The sequence below is a fragment of the Micromys minutus genome, assembly GCF_963924665.1.
Source record: "Micromys minutus genome assembly, chromosome: 6".
Lineage (NCBI taxonomy): Eukaryota > Metazoa > Chordata > Mammalia > Rodentia > Muridae > Micromys > Micromys minutus.
The window spans coordinates 51,305,607-51,329,206 of NC_137975.1; the positions used below are offsets into that span (position 1 = coordinate 51,305,607).

General features: G+C 44.4%; 1 protein-coding gene across 3 annotated transcripts in view; it reads left to right on the forward strand.

Annotated features, from left to right (window-relative positions):
* The window catches only part of BEND7 (BEN domain containing 7), a 79,877-nt gene that overhangs the window by 51,223 nt on the left and 5,054 nt on the right, over positions 1 to 23,600 (forward strand). For 2 of the 3 annotated variants that reach the window (XM_080918044.1, XM_080918046.1), the window contains 2 exons: positions 15,532 to 15,651; positions 22,951 to 23,004. In XM_080918044.1, the coding sequence (XP_080774170.1) occupies positions 15,532 to 15,651; positions 22,951 to 23,004 (174 nt within the window). The remainder of the gene's footprint in view (positions 1 to 15,531; positions 15,652 to 22,950; positions 23,005 to 23,600) is intronic. The other variant, XM_080918045.1, reaches the window with a different exon arrangement.

Genomic DNA, 23,600 nt, shown 5'->3' on the forward strand with positions numbered 1-23,600 from the left:
CCAATCTGTATTTATTATGAAATTTTCTCAGCAGATGAGAGCAGGGTCTTGAAGAACACTTATCTTCAGAGGGAGACTATCTGGGAGAGCCGTGGTCCCAAACAATATACAGCAATGTGTTTCGACACAGCCAACCTTCTTTCGTTTCAGGTTCCTGAATTATCTGCGTATCATATATATATTCGCTGGCAGAATTGTATAGTAAGTCCCACCTTGTCCAGTCACATTCCCGGTGGCTTTTTCTGGGACCTACAATTGATGCCAGAATATCTTCAGTTCAGTTCCATAGGCTACTGTTGACTTGGTCATACAACATATGCATCAAAAACATGACTCAGACAATTGGTGTTGGTTAGTATTTCTTCCCTAAATGTCTGAATACAAATCATCATGGAACATTTGTCATCTTTATAGATCTTACAGTTTTATAGACTAATGATAAATCCACAGAAAAACTAAAGGTGTATGTAAGCATTGAATTAAAAGGGGGCACGGGCTGGAGAGATGGCTTAGTGGTTAAGAGCACCAACTGCTCTTCCAGAGGTCCTGAGTTCAATTCCCAGCAACCACATGGTGGCTCACAACCATCTGTAATGAAATCGGATGCCATCTTCTGTTGTGTCTGAAGATAGCTTCAGTGTATTCATACAGTAAATAAATAAATCTTTAAAAAAATTTAAATCCATAGTCATTTAAAATGAAACCAAAAACCATCATTAACTTGGAGGTTGCTCCTAAAACATGCCTTTGTGTCAGAGAAAGCATGGCTGTATCCATTTTGCTGAGAGCCCCACAGAAGACAGGGCTGAGGCCTTTTGTAAATGACTCTGGGCTTCTCACCTCTGCGCCCTTCCAGGTTTCTGCAGTGTGTTTCTTGCTTGCTGCTCTGCCTTAGCTCTTGACCCCGCTCAGCTCACAGTAGTTCTCCGAAACCTTTGTGTACTCAGACTTAGCAGCTTCTCGTCTACCCCGGTCCTTTGCTCGGAGCAAATCCAGTATTTAAGTGTACCCCTCCCCCATGACTTTGTAGCCAGGTGTTCCATAATCAAAGTAGCTTAGTCAGGTACAACTAAATAGGAGCATCTCCTAATGAGACCTGTGGACACAAGGCAGGAACAAACGAACCAGCTAGCAGTCCAGCATAAGACACGTGGGGCATGTGTGGTATGTAGGGCCTGCCTTAATCTGACATAGCCATCCTCTGGAAGGTAGCCTGAGTCTTCTAGCCCTAGCACAGGCTAGCCACGCTGTCTGTAACAACAGCACTGACCAGTGTACTCCTCAGGGTTGAAAACAAAGGGTTATGTTCGGTGCCTTTCTTTGAGACCCATCCTGCTTCCTGACCCAGCCCTGCCCCCTCTGTTTTTCCGACTTCTTGTACCCATTTTCTGTTTAGTTTCTCTGTCCCCATTAATCTGTGCATCACTTTGTTCTCAAGTGTCCCCGAAAATCTCAGCATCTCCCCTTGTCTGTGATGTCATCTTTCACACTTAGCTTCTGTTCGCTGACTAAGTCAAGTCCAGCCCAGTCTCCTTCTTTTCCAGTCTGTCCCAAGCTTGGTTCCTCTCCTGCTAGGGGAACCACTGACCTTGGGCACCATTCCTCAGACACTACACGTTCATGGGTTTTAGCTTTGGACTTTAGAGTCTCTCTAAGGCTTTCTCTTTCAGTTCTTTCTGGAGCGATCCAAGCCTTTTTTTTCTGGACAGGCCCAAGTATCAACCATGAGACTTTCTTGAGATGCCCAACTATAATGGTTGCATTTCTCTGAACCCCTGCAGTCCTTGTTGCCTCTCTGTGGTGTAGCAGTAAGTCTTAACCATGTGCTTTGCTATTGATGGTTTGTGTGGGAGGCGGCCTAAAGGGAAGCAGTTTGGGAATAAAAACTGCTGTTACAATCTCCTTGGCAAAACAGATCATTGAGGATCCCTGGATCCTTTTGATGTTTGAGCGTGTTGTCTTTCCGTAAGACTGTAAGTTCCTATGGGCAGAGAATACAGGTTCTATTACTCCTTAAATTCTTTGATACATGAAAGTATGCCACTTAGTATAACAAATAATAAACCCAGGAAAGGGGGAAGGAACCAAACAGTCAGTTTCTCTTCACTAGAAAGGATAGTTTCTTAAACACGAGCTGGAGAGATGGCTCAGTGATTGAAGCCTTTGATCTGCAAGAGTGAAGACTGGAATTTGGACCTGCTGGGCCATGTAAAACCATGGTGTGGTGTTAACTGTAACCCATCACAGAGAGATAGAGACTAGTGAATACCAGGGCCTTGATGAGTCAGTTGAGTCAAACAGCAAGTTTCAGATTCAGTAAAAAAAAAAAAAAAAAAAATATGACTAAAAAAAATTTAAGCAATTTAGGAACGTGCATCCTAGACACACACACACAATCAAAACACAACTCCTCCACATTGAATATGTATCGAGGTTGGTATGGATGGAAATATAGCTTCCTATACCCAGTTGGAAAGGGCAGCTGAAATTCTGGAAACTTGGGTATAAGTGTGAAGAGTAAGGTAACAGCAGCAGATCGTATATCTTGACCAAGGATGATATATAAATCTTGTTGATAAAACATCAAGGTAGTCCAATTATAAAACCAAATCTGTATCCTGTGTGGGCTCTGAAGACACGTTATTGCCTGAGAGCGGAGAAAGAAAGCTGTACTGTACACAAAAGAGTCTGTTGTCATCACCTTGGAAAGGTGAACTACGGCAAACTTACTGTAGGGCTTGGCTTTGAGCCAGGCCAATGATGGAATCTATAAGCAGGCTTCATTCATTACTTCCTGTCTTTTCTGTCTCAAGACTTCTTAGTGCATCATTATACATGCAGAGCTCTGTGTGTCGCTCAGAGACAGGATATCAAACTAAAAAGTGTGGCAACTTGACTGTAAGCCTCAAAATGTGAGCCCAAAATTTTCCTCAGACTGATCTCAACTAGAAAAAGAAAGAAATGAGAATAAAGAAGAAGCCAACCTATAAGACCTGGTGCCTTTGCTAACATCCGCTGTGCAGATAGGGTGCGGACGTGCTGGGAGCCCCTGATCTGTCCTGGGGGCGGGGCCTTCTCACTGGTTTGTTCTCCCGGCGTCTGTCATGCCATTAGGATTTTTTTTATGTGTATGTTTTGTTGGCATGTACATATGTGAGTCATATGTGTGCCTGGTGCTCGTGGAGATCAGAAGATTGGATTCACTAGAACTGGAATTGCGGACAGTTACAAGCTGCCATGTAGGTGACGGTAGGTGAGGAGAAGCTCAGCGAGGTCCTCTGCAAGAGCAGCAAATGCTCTTAAACACCCAATATCCATCCCTCCGGCCCAGCTTTGCAAGACCTCGAAGACCAAGTGGTACTCCACTTTCTCACTAGTCATAATTCCACTGGCATTGGCCAGTGCTTTCGTTAGACTAATCAGCCATGGCATGAGTTCTGTCACCCATGGACCAGCCTCTTAAGTCCATTTACCCAGAATCCCTAGCTTTAAGAACGGAGAGAAACTCATTACATTCTCACTCAGGCGTGTGTCTCAAGAGCAGACAAGCAGAGGTGAGTTCCGTGGGGCAGTACTTGGGCAGAGAAGGATGGTACAATAAAGACACCCCACTTTATGCTGCCTGCCTGTGTTTCTGATCATTCTCAATCTTTAAGTTTTGTTTTGCTTGAAATGTAACTTGTTGGCCTAGAGAGCAAATGAGTCATACTGAAGATTTCCAAGGTAGTTTTCAAGTAGAGTTCCTACAGATCTGTCATTTTCAAACATTTTCCTTTGCTGGAAAGTGGATTAAACAGTAAGTTGCCGTTACATCAAAGCTTGTCATCATTCCGGTACTAACACTGCAGAGATTGTTCCCTCGAACTACACAAGATGCATTAGACAAAGGGAGGCTGTACCATGGCTTGCCCACGGAAAGTATTGATCATATTTCCCAATCTCTGCGTTACAAATGAGCTCTGCTGAGGGCTTTCTTAACTGGATATAAATTTAAATTAGCTTTGTTTAATTTGAGAACCTCGCTGTAGGCGCTCTTTGGGTCTTCCATCCCGACAGGGATGCCACTGTAGCAAACAGAGTGAAGGCAGGCAGAGAGGGCCGTCACATTCCTTCGGGCTCTGCTGGGCTCAGGTCTCTGAGAATCACTGTGATTAAACAAAATTGTCTAAACCTCACATTCCCCACAGGGCTGAGAGTAATGAAAGAAACATTGTAAGCATGCAGGCTTGCTCCCGAGCACCGTTTAAGCTTTGGAAACATCACCTTTGCTATGATAATGTGTGCCTTGATTGGTCTTCAAAGTCTCCGAGTCAGGAATTCTGTGGTCCAGAAGTTTTGGTCCAGTTCTCAGTAGTAAACCTACAGAATTGTCTAAATATGGCTGGGAAGCAGTGTTATATATGTCCAAGGCCCCTTGCATAATGGCCACCACCTTAAATAATAGTCCCGTTCGGTTGGGTAGCAGTAGCTGAGTGGGCGGTGGATTCCGTACCTGCCTGCTGACCTGTACAGTGGACTGCTCGGTTGATTCCCGAAGCAGTCTCTCATATCTAATGCAGATAGCATTCTTTTATCATTAAGTTCACAACTGCTCAAACCACTACGTCTCCTTAAAACCTTGGTTTTAGGGTGCATTAGTTTGTGAACTATAATAATTGCTGCCAATTCAAATCTGAAATGAGCTTCTAGACACTGTATACTTTGAGACCTGTAGCATTTAGTAAATAAATTCTTCCTTGGGGCTGGGAAGATGGCTTAGTGGCTTAACAGGTAAGAAAACTTGCTCTTCAATCGTGAGGACTTTGAGTTGTGATCCCAGCATCCACATAAGTGGTGCATGGCTACCCGTTCCCGTAACCCTGGAACTGTAGGGGGCAGAGGGAAGGGAATGGCTAGAGCTTGCTGATCACCAGCCTAGAAACAGGATCAACACCTTTATTGAAATAAGGGATAAGGGTCTGCTCAGTGGTTAAGAGCACTGTCTGCCCTTCTGAGGTCCTGAGTTCAATCCCCAGCAACCACATGGTTGCTCTCAACCATCTGTAGTATGATCTGCTGCCCTCTTCCAGCCTGCAGGTGTAAATGCTGGTAGAGCACTCACATACATAAATAAGTTAAATCTTAGATAAGGGATAAGTCTGGGAGCAAGAGAACAGGACACCGATGTCCACCGCTGGCCTCTGTATGTGTGCACACACTTGACTACATACACCAAACACTCACGGGTATAAAAATTTAAAGAACCCCTTCCTTTACTTCTTTCAGGCTATGCATGCGCCAGAGGCAAAAGGTTTCCATGTGTTTTTTCATGAACAGAGTGTTCATGTCTGCCTCCTGTGGGTCAACGGTGAATGAGAGCCATGAGTTCTGCCCTTGCTAAGCTCCAAGTCTAGATAGATGAGAGCCGTTGTTATTGGGGGAAGAGGGCACCCTCTGGCGGGAGGAGCTCTGGGAGGCCTTATCTGAGAATGTTGGCACCCTGAAGGGTGAGATAGATGCTGTGTATCTTCTGGCATTCACTTAAGAGAAAAGAGGGAGCCTTCTCCTATGTCCCTCTTAAAGATAGCTTCTGGAGCTTCTCCAGACCAGTATCTTCTATAAGGCGTTTGGCTGAGGTCTGGTCAAAATTAACTTTAGTTCTTTATTTCAGACAGTGTATATTTTATTATTGATTTGGTTGTCATGCAGAGTTTATGGTTTATCAAATCTGGACATCTTAATTTTTCCTTTGTTGTCTGGTTTCTCTCCCTCTGAAACATCTCTTGTTTGTTGAACTATTTCGGTTTTTTTTTTTTTTTTGTATCCTAATCTTTTTTGTTTTGTTTTGTTTCTTTGTTTTTGTGTGTTACAATGGGTTTTTCTTTGTATCCTAATCTTTTTTGTTTTGTTTTGTTTCTTTGTTTTTGTGTGTTACAATGTATTTGACTACCGTTTCCCTGATATTTGATAATATTAATTCTTTGATTAACTCATCCTTTGATTTTTAAGTTTATTGTCATTTTATATATTTTATTATTTATGTTGTGTGGGTGGAGGCTGAGAGCATACCATGGACTATGTGGCAGTCAGAGGGCAGTTTGTAAAGTTGATGCTCTGCATGTGATGTAGAGCTCAAACCCAGGACATCCGGCTTGTGCAACAAGCCCCTTAGCCATCCATCTTACTGGCCCCACTCTGATTTTGTTTTTTTTAATTTCAACTACTTTATTTTCTTCATTTCTCTAAATTATATCTGATCCTTTTTTGGTAGTTGGTTTTGAGTGTTTGTGTGCGTGCGCATGCATGCGTGCACCCACGTGAGCCAGCACGTGTGTGTAGATTAGAGGACAATTTACAGACATCATGGTTCTCCCTCTGCATATGGCTCCTAAGAATCTAACTCAGGTTATAAGGCTTGGCAGGAAGCTCCTTCACGATCTGAGCCATTTCTTTGACTATTATCTTGATGAATGAAATTCCTCCTTTGACATCGTAAGCAAACTTCCTTGCTGTTCCTCGTCTTAAGTTAGTGGGAGTCTGATTCTGGTTTCTTGTGTCTGGCTTAAGGCAGATGGTTTCCTCCATGCTTCGGTGTTTGAGAATAATATATGTGTAGTGGGCTTCTCATCTCTTCTTCCATCCCCTCCCTTTTTTCAGTGACACTGACTGCAACAGCTCTCCTCAGCGTCCCTCTTCTCTCCCTTTTGTCTGGACCCAGGGACACCAACAGCAACTCATACTCATCCATAATTTCAGGATAACCTCAAACCCCAAACCTCCTCCAGCTACAATCTAAGCATTTATAATTTTCAAAGGGGAAGTCTCCTCCCTGCGAAGGCTAGCTGGATCTTACCTGCTGCTTTCTCCCTGTCGGGCAGAGGCTTGGGTTCCTTCTGTCTCGGTCTCCTAGGACCTCATTTCCTTCTCACTCATCCATGTGAAGACTGCAACTCCGTGATTTTTGAAACTGAAGCTACCTGGTAGAGCTTCAAGGTGTGCCGTCACTTCTGTGCATAAACTTACCTGTACTCTAAATATGCATCTTGATCATATCCAACCCAGATCCCCTCTCCCACCTTTACTCCACCCCACTCTCCGCCCACATGCTGCCTGTTTGTGGATATAATGCACTGGAACATTGGCAGCCTTTTCTACTCTAGCCCCCATTAACTGCCAATGGCTCCCCATCTAGGCCTGGAGCTACATGAGCCTTTTCCCATCCATGATGGAATGTATTCTGGCTAAATTTTACACAGGTCTCCAAAGCTGCTATGTGTCCATGGTGGAATAGTTGTGTGGAGCCTTGTGGGGTTTGATACCAGTGTCCCACTTGGGGCTAAGCACTCAACTGTCACTGACTTTTGGCGCTTTGATCAGTTCTTAGTCTCTGCAGTGGCTGGTTTTGTCTTTCTTCAGTGTCTGTTTTCTCTTACAGTTCAGCTTAGCCACCACTTTATCCAAAAGCCTTCCCCAAATGCCTGCCCTCCAGCCAGAGCTTGGTAAGATGTCCCCTTCTCTCAGATCTTGTATAGGTTTTGTTATATTAGCTTGATCTCTGCTAACTGTGAGTGGTTCAGCCGGCTTTGAACTGGCAAGTCCTCCGCCTTATTCCTTTTATTAATTATTTTATTTATGTTCCAAAGGCTGCCACCTCCTAGCCCCCCTTCCCAGAGTTCTTCACCTCATACCCTCCCCCCTTCACCAACCTCACCCACACTACCCCACACCAACCCCATCTCTACTATCACTCTGCCCTGGGTATCCCTCTTCTCTGGGCATCAAGTCTCTACAGGATTAGGCACACCCTCTCCCACTGCGGCCGGACAAAGCAGTCCTCTGCTAAATATGTGCCGGGAGCCACAGACCAGCCCTGCTCTTTGGTTGGTGGCTCAGTCTCTGGGAGCTCCAGGGTTCCAGGTTAGTTGACACTGTTGGTCTTCCTATGGGTTTGCCATCCCCTTCAGCTCCTCCAATCCTTCCCCTAACTCTCCATACGGGTCCCCGACCTCGTCCAATGGTTGGCTGCATCTGCATCTGTCTCAGTCAGCTGCTGGTAGAGCCTCTCAAATGACAGCCATGCCAGGCTCCTGTCTGCAAGTACAACATGCCACCAGTAATAGTGTCAGGGTTTGGTGCCAGCACATGGGATGGATCCCAAGCGGACTGTTCACTGGATAGCCTTTCCTTCAATTCTTCTCCATTTTTGACCCTGCATTTCTTCTAGACAAGGAACAGTTCTGGGTCAAAAATTTTGAAGGTGGGTTGGTGACCTCAACCCCTCCATTGAGGGCCCTGCCTAACTCTTAGGAGTGCTGGATTTACAGACATGCACCACCATGCCCAGCTTTCTCCTGTTCTTGACCTCGTATTTGTCTTTATCTTCCACTTCACCACAGACTCTTTGAGAACAAGAGGCTCTTTATTCATTAGCACCTAGTAAATCCTGGCACATTGTGGGTGCTGGGTAATTATTTCCTGAATGAGCACATATTATTTTTCTAATAAGGCCAAATGGTGTCAGGGTTCAAGATAAGAAGCATCACCCTGTTTATGCAGAGGGTCGGACAACATCATCCTCTTTAACAGCCCTTAACCATCAACAGAAACGGATGAGAGAAACTGTGTGCCAAAGCAGTCACACCTCAAAAGGCCTCTTGTGACTTCATGTCTCACAGTGTGCTTCTAAGATGTGTGAGTGCACAGAGGCCAGTGACAGGAAAGAGCTGGGGCAGTCTGTCAGAGACCTGGTGGCATTGGAGGATGTGGTCTAATGCAATCCATGGTACATGAAGACCTGGGCTTTCCCCAACCTATACAAAACACTATGAAAGCACTTTAGTTTCCAGATGTGGGTATTACTCGGGTACCCATGGGGACAAACTGACTTGTGAGCCTGCATGTAAATATGGTAAGGACAAGGGTTGCCCTAGGACCTGCATCTGTATCTTGTGGCCCCATTCCCTGTAACTCCATGGCTTTGCTTCTCCTCAAATCTCATCTCTATCAGCTGGACTCTTCCCCTTGCTCCCCAACTCCCTGCCCCCGGCTCTAGTTTTATATCTGATGTAGCAGGGTTCCCCACACTGTGACTCTTCACCTCCACACAACATGCCTCAATTTCATTTTAATTGCTGCAGTGCCAGGGGGAGGGGCAGCACCCGGTCCTGTCCCTCTGTAGGGTGTGGGGCTTCATCAGGCTCAGCTTCCATGTTTGCTTATCCTGATCTACTCAAGTGGTCTCTACGGTCAATAGATTAGTGTCCAAAGGTCAGGAGATCTGTGGGATTCATCCAGTTTTCTCTCCCCAGATGTCACACTTCTCTTGTGTGTGGTTGAAAAGTAACATCAACATGCTCATCTTTGATGTGGAAATAATTACTTAATTATCGCTTTGCCTCTGTTGAGTATCCAACCATTTTTTCTCTTACAATACCTATATGCTCATCTACAAAATCAGAGATTAAAAACCCAGTAATTTCTATGGAAAACAATCCTTTCTGGCTGTGTGATTTAAACTCATTTATTTAGCTTGCACATACTTGGATCTTGTCATCTGTAATTAAGATCACAGTACCCACCCTACTGGTTATTGTGAAGATTAAATGAGCTATCTAAACTGCCTAGCACATGGAAAGCCTAAAATAATAGCCTTAAGAGAACAGAGGAGGCTGTGAGAAGGGAATAATGTCATTAATTCCGATGCCCAAGGTTCACTCTGCTTTTGAACACCCCTGGCCACAAGTGGTCCCCAGTTGGGACTCGACTACAAATACTGTTGTCCCTAGCTCCTCAAGGCTTAAGGAATTTGGCAACTGATGAAGACCCACTTTTCACGTCTTCTCTATCCAAACCTCTGCTCCCATTTGGCGGCCTGAGTTATAAAGTCTTTGTGGCTGGAAGGGTTCTATCACTGCTGGCCAGAATTCTTAACCACAGAGAGACTGCATCCCTACAGATCTCCACTCCTCAGTGTGCGCATGGTACAGTGATGTCCTTTGGAAGACCATGTCCCACTGTGTTTTCCAGTACAGAAAAATTCAAATCAACAATCCCTTGCTGTTGGTTTTGGGGACAGCGGCCAGTCTGCTCTGTTTGGATTGTGGGACACACTCTCCAGCACCAAGCTCATTGACGATTGCATTAAAAGCCGAATTCCAGGGAAGGATCAGCTCAGCCACCACCAGCCTATTCATTATTTATAAACAATTAAAGGGCACGGTTCAGATGAATGCAAGCATCCGGGAAAGTCATCATTCCTGTACCAATCGACTCAAGCATTTGTCATCTCCCCGGTGACTTAACATACTCCCTGTGCCTCGGGACCTCAAATTATATTAAGCAAAGTAGATGCTTAAACTCTTTTATTTAGTTTAATCGTTGGTCTCATTCCGCTTGTTCAGATTATTTGGGCTCGTTTAAAACTAGCCCTCCTGTTTCCTTGACGCATTAAAATAGGAAGGGGGGAAATTCCTTTTTAGAACCTATTGCATTCTGAGGATGAATGCAAATTATCCTACTATGATTCTTAATGACCCGCTATTAACGTAGTAGGAATCCGTGCATTAATGCAATACTACTTCTCACATCATTACTCCTAATGGAAGTGTTACCAGGATAATAGCTTGACCTTTAGCTATAGATTCCAATAGCAAAATACAATCTGCTTACTCCATACCTCTATCCGCCGCCGTCCCATCAGCACCATGACAGTCTTCTGGCCTTGTTCTGAGGTCTCATCTGCGATCATAATAGAGAGAACAGAAGTTCATCTTCAATAGGTAAATTCTAGTTAAAAGTCCCTTTGAAGTTTGGATGTAATCCATGAGGCAGAATGTCAATAATGTGCCTAGTGGAAGTATTTGTTTGTGTAGGCTTTTTTTTTTTTTTTTTTTTTTTTTTTTTTTTTTTTTTTTTTTTTTTTGAAAAGCCCCTGCTGTGCCTTCAAAGGTCTTAGTCATGAGCCCAGGGGATGGCAAACTTTTCTATTGAAGGCAGAAAAGTTTTAACTAAAAGAAGGAAAAATAAGCAGGAAGTGTTGCCTTTTTAAGTGAGCGGTGAGTAACTGAGCTCAAGGTTAGATGGCAACTCAGAACTGCAGCCCTCATGGAATGAGAGAGAACGAGAGAGATTTTTCCACAGCCTTCCCCTTGGTTCTTCCGAGCCGGCTGTTGGCGCACATGGAGTCATTGGGCACTGGCATAGCCGAAATCTCCTCTGTTACTTTGGAAGCACAACTTGCTAATGTGTGATAATTTGGGCACAAGCATTTTACAATTTTAAGAAAGGAGGTTGCTATGGAAATTAATTGTGTACACAACTGGAAAGGTGTTTACCTCAGAAGGCGGTCTACTCGGTCATTTTTATAGTATGCTTTTTCATTTAAATGAATAGAATGCTAGATACAAATGCATTGTTTTTTAAATTTTATTTATTAAATCGGAACTCCAAGCACCTTTTGACAGTTCTTCAGTTAGTAAATGTTATTGTGGGCATTTGATTATGATGAAGCCTTTCTTCTTTAAATACGTTTTGTTGATTAAGACTTCCTTCTCATTCAGAGAAGCCTTTAATCTACATTTTTTTTTTAACTCCTATTTTTTGCTGAGTTTAGCAACAAGACTGGGAACTGTGTTGATTTTCTCCCCTGTTTCTTGAGCTTCTTCACTCTATGGGGTGCTTTGAGGGAGACAAAGAAATGATCCTGGTATAGGAAGGTGAATATGGTGCGTGTGTTCTGTGTTTGCTCTCATTTGCCCGGCAAACCCTAGTGTGGCTCACCCGACTCACGTAACCCTACTTCTCACCCCACTTCCTAACCATCTCTCCTCCCCCTACTCACCTGAGCCTGTGACAGAACTTCCCATTTAGGCTCTGGGGAGATCTGCACATCTCCCTCCAACCACATCATCCGGCATGAGTCACTCCCCTGTGCATGTGAAAATCATCTGATCCCTGGCCACATGGTATCAGGACCTTAGAAGTCAGTGCCTTCCACTTCTGCTTGGTGGTACCCACGGAGCCAGCTCATCTCGGCATCCTTCCACACAGCTCTTCCACCTTTGCTGTTTACAGCCCAGCGTCCTACCAGGCTATTCTACATGTTCTCTACTGCCATCTAACCCCTGCCTGCCTGCCTGCTGACCCACGGGTGTCTCCACTTACTGAACTGTGTAGCATCTCGTCTGTCTGGAAGCCCCTCTCTGCTCTTGTTTTCCTGGTATCTTCACGTGCTTTAAATCTCCATTCTGCTGTTGAGCTGGTTTAGCCAATCCTAACACCAGTCCATTCCTTCCACCCAGAGCCCCTCAGTAGACTGCCGTACCCCACCCATCAACCCCCTAGTAGACTGCTGCACCCCGTTCACTGTTTCACTTGTCCTCAGTCTGCTACTTGCCAGTCGTCAACAATCCACACCTCCCCACACTCTCCATCTCCAGCCTCACCACTGAGCTCTCCGAGTCTCCAGAGCCTGGAACCTCGGTCTAGAACCTTTCTTGTTAGTACATATCCTCATCCTCTGGCCTCCCCTCTGGTTTGAAGGTGACACCTTTACTTCAGTCCTATATCCCACCACCCCTAGTTCCTCCAAGATGGTTCTTTGATTCATTCCCTCTGTTCTCATGTATCCTGTATTCAGTTACCATGCTGCCTACTCCCACCACCCACAAGCCATCCTTCTTACTCCCTTCCCTCCTCCTTCCTTCCCTTCCCTCTTCCTTTCTCCTCCTTCCTTCCCTTCCCTCCTCCTTTCTCCTCCTTCCTTCCCTTCCCTCCTCCTTTCTCCTCCTCCTCTCCCTCCTCCCTCCCCTCCTTCCTCTCTTTCCTCCTCCCTCCTCTCTTCCCTCCTCCCTCCTCCCTTTCTCCTCTCTTCCCTCCTTCCTCCCTCATCCTTTCCTTCCTCCCTCCCCTCTGAGCCCAGGTATTTCTAGAGGGATGTTAGTAGCTCTTCCCCCGTAGCTCTCAGCAGACCCTCTGGAGCCACCTGTCACCCTTTAGAAGACTTTCTGCCTGAATCCCTTGGCTTTGCAGTTATCCTGGTCTTCTTAGTGGCTTCTCTGCCTCTGTATTTATTCCTGGTGTTCTCCGAAGTCTGCGCCCTTCATTCTGTATGTTCTCTGTTGGTCAGCTTTTCTCTTTATTGTTCTAGCTACCACGTATACAACAGGCTCTTTGTGTTAGGTGACTTTAGCATCCACAGATTTAACCAAGCAGGGATTGCAGATAGTCAAGGAAAAATAAATAAATCGGAAAACCTTTGGTGCTGGCAGCATAGCTTGGCAGTAAAGTGCACGTTTTAAACGTGTAGACGTCTGGTGGCGCACACCTTTCCTAATGCTTGGCAGCAGAGATAGGTGGCTCTCTGAGGTCAAGGACAGCCTGGTCTGCAGAGCACGTTTCAGGACAACCAGGGCTACACAGAGAAACTCTATCTCAGAACAACAACAATAAAACCAAGCATGTAGACTTTCTCCTTGTGGTTATTCTATAAATATAACAATAGCATGCATAGGTAACGTGTAGGAAGGTAATTGCTATATGATTATCTCCCAGGGTCTTGGAACTGGTCCCAGCAGACCCAGACCTAACAGTGTCTTAGCCCAATTTCTTTCGCTATGCCTCTCCATCTAACCTGCTGGCCACGTCATGTGGATGCTCCTTACACAGCCTACCCCAGGCCCATGCCTTTACTTCACATGCCTTCCCTTCATCCTTAACCTCACACACCGACCACAGAATGTCACTCACCTGCCCTAGATGCTTGACTAACTGGAACAAGTGTAGCTTACGAAAGGAATTCCCATCTCCCTTTGGCCCTGCAAGGCCGTCCATACCTGGAGTCTTTTCCTACATGACTGGACTGTGTGCATCTGAGTTCACACATACAGCTTCTTTCCTCTTTCTCTATTTCCTTAGGACATGATTCTACCATTGCTGATCAGGAGTGTAACCACTTTATGGATCTCATGTATTTTATTATTTCCCAATTTAAAAATTCCCAGTCTTATGCTGCTAGTATAGTAATACTTGCCACAGTTTTGCTACACAGCCCTTTTATCATTGTTTTTCTAACATAGGATAGGTATACAACATGTGCTTTGCAGTCTATTGATTTACATATTAGTTGAGCCTTCTCTGTAGTATTTTATACTTCAGATACACTATTGATCTACAAGACTATTGAAGTCATACTTTTATATGAGTGTGCTCTTTAAAGATATTGAACATTCTGTGGCACACATAATGTGACCAGGTTCTGTAGCTCTCTTAAGATGTTTGGTTTTCATTGAGTGGGAATTTCAATTTTTGTATAGTTACATCTGTCAATATTTTCCTTTGTCATTTATTTTTGAAAGAGGTCTTTTAACACATTGAAATTACCAACACTTTAAATACCACAAAGGCAGTAGGACATGGCTGCTCACTGACCCACAGGCAGCGAGGAAAAAAGGCAGGTTGAAGAGTCCTCAGGAACAGAAATGTCAACTGCACACCTCACATGTGGTCACACACTGTGTGGTTTTCCTGGGGTCACTGTCCTGCCTCTCTTTTGTCCTGCCCCATGACTTCCCATGGCTTAATAGGACAGGTCTTTCCTCATATCTAATGCAGTGTGCAGGGTGTTGACTCCTGCCTGGAGTCAACTGTCTTAGAATTCCAGGAAGAAGACAGCAGTATTAGTTGAGTCCCGAGTCTGTAGTTATCACCGTAAGAAAATCTCTGTGTAACGCTGCACTTGGTGTTAAATTAACAACACAGACAAGTCATTCAACACAGATTCTCAACTCTGACTGAGCTATATGAAACATTTCTCTCTTTTTTTCATCAGACACATGTGCACACACAAAAAAGAGCAGTTTCCACATAAGATGCTTAGTGTTTCCAACCAGTTCATGCTGAACCATAAGCCATCACTTCCTGCCGTCTTTACAAAAACAGCATAGTGCTGCTGCGGAGAACTGTCTAAGGGTTTTACTGCTGTGAACAGACACCGAGGCTATGGCAACTCTGATGAAGGACATTTAATTGGGTCTGCCTTACAGTTTTCAAGGTTCCATCCATTGTTGTCATGTCAGGTAGAAGCTTGAGAGCATACAGGCAGACATGGGGCTGGGGAAGAAGCTGAGAGTTCTACGTCTTCATCTGCAGGCAGCAGGAGGTCATTGACACACTGGGCAGAGCTTGAACATAGGAGACCTCAAAGCTCACCCTCACAGTGACATCCTTGCTCCAACAAGGCCACACCTCCTAATGGTGCCACTCCCTATGGGCCAAGCACTCAAACACATGAGTCTGTGGGGGCTGCCCCTATTTAAACCACCACAAGGATGTACCCTGTGGATCTGACCTCCTCAGAATTCACTTCAGGGATGAGGAAGTCACTTGTTATAGAACACATACTTGGCACATGCACGTGTTTAGGTTTAATTTCCAGCACCAGGAAAGAAACAACAAAAGACATAGACTTGTTTTCTCCTTGGAACTGTCTTCCTGTTTTTTTTCTGCACCCCTTTGTTGTGAAAGTGTTTAGTAGCATTTCATGTTTTCTTTCAGTCTTTACAGAAAATTACTGTACTGCGAATCATGTGGATAAGCTTCCTGGCCCCAGAGACTGGGTACAGATTCTACAGGATCAGATTAAACTGGCCAGAAGAAGGTTGAAAAGAGGCTCAGGTATGAACAAGCTATAGACGGAGTAAATTCAAGGGTGTCTTTTTGAACCTTTATGAAGGAGATGTTCTGTGTAATGTGATGTGTTGGCTCTAGTGAATTTTTAAACTTGTCTTAAGATTGAATAGTAAAGGTGCTGGAGAGATGGCTCAGTGGTTAAGAACACTGGCTGCTCTTCCAGAGGTCCTGAGTTCAAATCCCAGCAACCACATGGTGGCTCAAAACCATCTTTAATGGATCTGATGTTCTCTTCTGGTGTGTCTGAAGACAGCTACAGTGTACTTATACATTAAATAAATGACATTTAAAAGACTGAATAGTAAAAATAATGTAGGCCAGTTGCTTTAAATAGCCCAAGAGGAAAAGATTACTAATATCACCTGTGGTCTGATGCTTCACTTGTAGAACTGAGTCTTCTGTGGTTTGCTTTTATCTGACTGTTGATGTTTGGTTGTTTATATCTACATGAGTTTTTAAAATGACTAATTCCTCAAAGTTTAAAAATAAAAAAGTTAAAAAAGTTAAAAAAAAAAAAAAAAAAAAAAAAAGGCAGTTGGAAGGTACACACCTTCCATGCCAGCTTGGGGACAGAAACCGAAGGGTCTCGTTGAGTTTGAGGCCAGCCTGATCTACAAAGTGAGTTTCAGGACATGTTTCAAAACTTTATTAAAGAAAAGCAAAATTCATTGTGTCAGAAACACCACATCAAGGTGAAAGAAATTTAAGGAGAGTGTGTGAGAATGTGCATGTGTGTGTGTGAGTGTGTGTATGTGTGAGTGTGAGAGTGTGTGTGTGAGAGAGAGAGTGTGTGTGTGTATGTGTGAGTGTGAGAGTGTGTATGTATGTGTGAGTGTGTGTATATGTGTGTGTGAGTGTGTGTGTGTGTGTGTGTGTGTGTGTGTGTGTGTGTGTTTAAGATTTGAGCATTGGCAGTTCGGCAGCTGTTTTCCTGGGCAAATGGATGCAGTTGGATAGTGACTTTCGTCATCGAGTCTCCGGCCTCTCAGTTCTGACAGGGCACCACCTTACCAGCAAGAACTCTCCTTGAGATTGATTTTTTTCCTACCATCTAAGAATGGTTATCTCTACTAGATCACAGATCTCTTAACTTTTATTTATAAATTTTATGTACATTAGTATATATGTTATAAAAAACAATATGGTGATTTCTCAAAAACAATCAAAACAAGGCCTGGGGGGACAACTCAGCTGGTAACAGGCTCGACTTGCAGACACTGGGAGTTCCCAGAACCCAGGTAAGAATATGAATGAGTGAGTAATAAATAAGCATGTCCTTGTGATCTCAGCTCTGGATTCATGGGGTGTGCAGGCAGCCATCTTACCCTTAAACCAGTGAGTGACAGCACTTGAATAACACTATACCTGAGATTGTGCTCTGGCCACACATAGTACACACATGCACACACACACACACTCACACACTACACACACATATACACACACACACTCACACATGCACACTCACATGCACACACCTGCACATTCAAATGCACACACGCACACACACACATATACACACACCCACATACACACACACACACACACACACACACACACACACACACGCAGGAGCTACTAAACTCATTTCTGGTATATCCCCAAACAAACCCAGTGTGTTAGAGAGACATATGCATTCCTGCATTCACTGGAGTATATTTCCTAACAGCTTCTAAATTCTGTAATCACCATAAGCATCCACTTTACTCCATCAAGTAATAATGAAAACGCACTGTGCATGCTAACTAAATGCTTTTGAACCTTTAAAAAGAAGGAATTCTCTTGTTTGTGTCAACATGGGAGAGCCTATGCTGAGTAAGCCTGCGCAGAAACACAAGTGCTGTGGAACCTCACTGAGGAATCTGATGAGGTAGGGCTCACAGAAGGAGAGCATAGGATGTAGCCAGTCACCAGGAGCCTGGGGTCTGGGAAGGTGCTAGGCAAAGGAACAAAATTTCATTTCAACACAGAGAGTAAGAGTGTTCACGTAGCATGACTAATAATGTTATTATCATATACTCAAAATAATTGAGTCCACATCACATATTTTCACAAAGTATAATACATAGATTAATTCATGCATTTAACCATTCTGCATGTGTACAATTTCAAAATACCATGTGGGTTTTTTTAATTAAGAGAGAATTTATCGTTTGCTTTCAACTTGTGTTGGCCAGAGTAGTCCAACAGTGGAGAGGCTCGGAACCCAGTGGTTGCCCAGACTGTCATGAAGCTAGAGACCCCTGCGTCCCAGTCTCAGTGAGGGCCTGGGATTCCTGGAGAGCCTGTGCTCAGCCCGTGTGGGAATCAGAAAGAAACTGCTTCTGATGTCAGCAGAGGAGTCAGCACCAGCATCACAAAGTAGAGGAGTTCACCAATGAGACTGAAGGCCAAAGGAGGAAAACACTTAGTGCTGTGCTTTTTATCTGGGCAGCACCAGGAAGTGGATGTTCCCACATAAATAAGGCAGACTCCGAGGCCACTTGATCTAAACAGCGCCTTGAGGTTCTTCCAAAGCCAACACACATGCATGTATTAGTGTTTGCCCCTGCAGAAAGGGACTACCTTGGAACATGAACTTACTTGTTTCTATTATTAGTATTATTAAATTTATGTGTGATTTTTATCAGTCAAATGAAAATAAAACTTAGATTGTCTTGACAGCAGGCTTTGGGAACTGAGCTGCTCCTCACTTAAGATGTTACGGAGGTGTGTGAAGGCGCTGCTGCTAATAAACATCTGAGCATTTGATGATGCAGGAGCAGAGCATCTCAGTCTCATTCACCTTAATGAATGGGACTTGATTGGCTGTCAGTCCTGGAGGCCGGAAATCCAAGACTGAGGGCTTTCTTGCTTCATCAGCCCATGGCAGAAAGACAGAGACACAGAGAAAATAGGAGTGAGATGGAGGAAAGCTCTGTGTGTGCATACATGTGCGTGTATGTGTGTATATATGTGTATGTGTGCGTGTGTGTATAGATATGTGTGTATATGTGTGTATGTGTGCGTGTGTGTATAGATATGTGTGTATGTGTATGTGTGCATGTGTGTATAGATATGTGTGTGTTTGTATATGTGTATGTGTGTGCATATGTGTGTATGTATATATGTGTATGTGTGAGTGTGTGTATAAATGTGTATGTGCACATACATGTATTTACATGTGCGTTCATATGTATGTGTGTATGTGTATATAATATGTGTGTAGGTGTATTTCTGTATGGGTGTGTATACATGTATGTGTGGGTGTATATATGATTGTATGTAAGGATGGATATGTATGTGTGTATGTGCGTGTACATGTGTGTGTGTGAAGTGTTTCGTTTATGTGTATGTGAGTGTGTGTACGTGTATATGTGTGTGTGTGTGTGTGTGTGTATGTGAAGTCACCCTTCATCGGTGACAACATAACCCACTCTCAAAGGCAGGGTGAGGTTGTGGCCTGGTACATAATTTCTGACTGAGCAATGATGTGTTAATTTAGTTTTACAGGCAAAGCAGGTTCCCAGCCTTAGGCCTGAGCAGCAGCTCTGTATAAAGCAGAGCGTTGGTTTGTGATTTCTAGCTTCTGCCTTTAATGGCTCAACTGCCGATACATAAGAACTTCCGTCCATGTGCCTACTTGTTAATTTAAAAGGGGAATTTGTTGGCTCAAAATACAGAGACACCAGATAATCAGATTTAAGAGAAATCTAAAATGGGCCATGGTAAGAAGACATAAATGTAGTATCAGCAAGACAAAGGAGCAGCAACCTCGAGTCAGCCTCCTTCCTGCCTCTGCTCCTCTCACAAGGTGCTCGCTGACCCGCACTGATGCTGAACTACCTCAGGCCAGCAAATTCCTCTGCATGAAGCTGTTCCTGTCCTACTTACCAGGACTGGTGGAGACAGACTGTTCATCAGCTCCTGAGAGTCTGAGGAAAGGAACTGTCCGGACTCAGACTTCTGATGCCTTTAGTTGTAATGCTACCACAGCTGCCTGGACCAGACAAAGCGTTTGTGTACCGGGTCCTGTGCCTCGGGAGGGGGGGGGGAATCCTATAAGATCTAAATTTTTTTAAGTCTTAAGAAAACCTTTAAAGGTAGGAGTCATAGAGAGTCAGGAGACATTGGAGAAGGACATTTCTATGGGAGAAAAAGACAACAGTCTTGCTGAACTACAAGATGAAAATAAGTTTCAATTTCTTCTTCTAGTGCCTTCTCTGTGTTTCCTGTGTGGACTTCTCACTGGGACAGAGTATGTGGCAAAGGCAGCTCAGGGAAGGTTTTATTTCGGTTCATGGTTTGAAGAGATGTAGTTCATCATGATGAACAAGGTGGCTGATGGCCAGAGCATGTGATGTAAGCCAGCTGGTGTAAGCCAGCTCCCAACTACCTGTGTCTGCCAGCTAGCCCCCCTAAAGGTTCTCAGACCTCCCAGAACATGGGAGGTTGCCATGGATACATGTTAGGAGCCAGGGATTCAAGGACAGGAGACCAGTCCAGAGCAGGGGGCTGCAGAGCTTAGTCCTCTTGTTGGGTGCTGAGACCAAGGTCTCTCTTGCCGTTCCCTCTTTACTCCAGCACAGATATCTGCACAGAAGGGATGTTCCTCTGCGTTCTCCACCCTCCCCCAAACTGGCCAGTGACAGTTTTTTATGCATCACAGTATTTCTGCTTCTAATCTTCATGTCAAACATTTTGTACGCATGCGCACACACGTGGCCGTTTATCCAGAAAGAGACCCAAACTGTAGCATGGTCCCCGGTGCCTCCTTTCCTGTGACGCCTTCTGTTCATGCACCCAGGAGATTGAGACATCAGGATGTGACTTGGGACATCTGAACTTTTGATCAGCAGGTCTACTGCGGCTCTAACTGGATATCTATGATGGGTAGTAGGCCATCTTGACCGCTGGGAAGGAAGCTGACTCTTAAGACAGGACAAACCAGATCTAAAGGATGGCACCCCAGCCTTAGCAGACAGCGCCCGTGTCTGTCTGTGAAACACTGGCAGAAGGGATAGCGAGAGCCACTTGTCCTTCCCGGAAGAACCAGGATCTATCATGTGACTGGCTCTTGGGTTTTTCATCTTGATTATTTTCCATCAAAATGGTAATACAGACAGTGTGTTAAAGATGTTCCACAACTTCCACAGCCTTACTTATCATACTTGGCTCAGTTCCTAGAGTGCGGTGCAGACTCTGACTGGACCGAGCTGATCAGCTCACCGCTCAGGGAAGTGTGTGGGGACTGTCGGAGGGAGCGATGCCCAAGATTGCAAAGGTCATTATGCAAATCCAAACAGCTTCACTTGGGGCTCTCATCACACACAATAATTTTTTTCTATAACTAGAATTCCCATCCTGGTGGGGATTTTTTTATCATCATTATTAGATTACTTCCTCAGCACTGAAATCACAATTTATTGTTTGCGTTAGATCCAGGAGTAAAACTGTCATTGCTACTAAATTTTGATTGGACTTGCTCAGTCTTTTCCAAATTTTACGGCTTGATCGTTGCCAGAGGACAGCAGCTATGAACTTGTTGTTACAGACAGGTGCTTTAATTAAGTTACACACTCAGCTCTGCATGTGCATGCAGTACATGCTAATATATATATTACCACTTACATGTATTTAGGTCACATATGTTCTGTTCTGACAAAAGCACATAATCGTATCAGCCTTCGTAAGAAGTCTGGGTGGGAGCCAGAGAGATGGCTCAGCCGTTAAGACCATTAGCTGATCTTCTAGAGGACCTGGGTTCAATTCCCAGTACCCACATAGTGGCTCACAGCAGGCTGTAACAGCAGTTCCAGGAGATCCAATGCCCTCTTCTAACCTGGCCCCAGGTCGATGTGATGGTGGTTTTGTGTAACCTCAGCACTAGGATGCTGGTAGAAACAGGCTGATCCTACGGTTCTCAGCTCGGCCAGTCTAACTAAAACTGCAAGCTACAGCTTCAGTGAGAGAGCTTCTCCTCAAATGATTTTATGGAGAATGGTAGAGGAAGGCAGCTGACCACAACCTGGGTCCTCTGTGTGTGTGTGAAATGGCAGCATACAAAGTCAGATGTGCACACATACAGAGTCCCACTAGACTGCCTTATGCCTTTAAATTTCTGTAAATCGCCTTACCCAACTCAATCCTGCCATTTCTCTCTTGGCCATGCTATTAAATATTATATCATTTTTGGTCGTATCTACTCTAGTGCAACCCAAACTGGCCTTGACTGTTCTATCTCTTCTCCGTTTTCTTGCTGCGGTAGACCACATGGGCCAGGGGAGGCTGATGCCAGGTCTACCCACCTAAGAACAAGATATTAGAGACTAAGCTAGAGGTAGAAAGTTTGGAACATTTCTGGCGATGTCTGTCCCTGGTCATGTTTAAATCACCAACAGTGAAAAGGAGACAGTAGTGTTGCTTTGGCCTTTCCACCATCCCTGTGAAGCTATAGGCTGGCCTCAGGGTCCACAGGAGCAGTCTGAAGGAACTTTGGAATATGGGCAGGATATAGAGGATGCCACCAGAATTATCCCAGCAGCCATAGACCAATGTTTCCTCCATCCGTAGCATCCTAGCATGTTAGGGGAGACTCAGTTCCTTGAGTTAACAGGTGTACAAGCCCTTCTCTTTGCATTTAGTAGGAGTGTGCTCGTGTGTGTGTGTGTGTGTGTGTGTGTGTGTGTGTGTGTGTGTCCAAAGAAGAGTTACCTTTGCAAAACCCCTAAGGAGACTGAAACCCATATCAAAATAGCAAGGCTTATATCATCTGAAATCACAAAGGGGAGTAAATGTGTATTTTCTCTTTGTGGCTTCTTCCTTCATGACTAAATGGATCCAGGACTGGCAGTTCCAGAACCGGGCATTTCCAAAGAAAAGTTCTTTCTGAGGATTCCCACTATGCGTGGCTCTCGGGGATGTAGAGTTCTACAGGCAGAAGGCAGTGACACACCTGCTTTCAGCGCGTGGTTAAGCAGTCCACCCTGTTGCTGCCGGCTGTAGGCTTAGGCTTAGGAAAATAAGAGAAAATGAACCGAAATCACCCCTGATTGACAAAATATGGTCAGAAGAGTTCCCAGGTTTTTAATCCAGGAAGGTTGACTCCCTGTCAGGACCATCCGAATGAAATCGTGCTTAAATAATGATGCTCAAATCTGTGAAACATGAACCAAGTGAAGCGAACCGGGAGAAGAAGGATGAGGCCACCGCGTGCGCTGGAGTTGCTTTAATTGTGTTCCTGTATTGTGCAGAATGAATGTGTTCCTACAACTAATGAGGTTTGTGTTTTATGTTTGTAACCAGCAGAGGTAGCTGACGGTGATGAAAGACTGGACGGCATCTCTCTACCCCCAACAGGTAAAACACATTTGCTTCCCATCACCGGCTGCAAGGAAACATTTGCATTGAAAATGCTTTTACCACTAGTGATGCAGGAGCTTGAGCAAGCTGCTTCTGTAATAGACCAAGGCCCTCTCATTCAGAGTTACGTGGGGGCCTCAGATCAGATCTGTTTTCACACTGAATATGAAAAACAACACATTATTTTTATATTCATAAACATCTCAGAAATGCAACTCCTAAGGAGTTAGTACCACCATACGCTGCCTCGCCCAAGCCTTTAGATATTACAAGGTGTTTTTGACATAAAACAACATTTAGCTCTAAACCAGGATTGTCAACTTTGTATGACCAAATTCAGGCCCTTTTTGTCTTGTTTCACCAGAGGCCTTTGAAAGGCAGATGTCAGCAGTCTTCATGGGGTAACTGTTTAAGCATGGTTGAAAGAGTGGTTGAATAAGCGTGGCTGAAAGAATGGTTGAATAAACGTGGTTGAATAAATGTGGTTGAATAAGTGTGGTTGAATAAACGTGGTTGAATAAATGTGGTTGAATAAGTGTGGTTGAATAAGTATGGTTGAATAAGCGTTGTTAAATAAGTGTGGTTGAATAAGT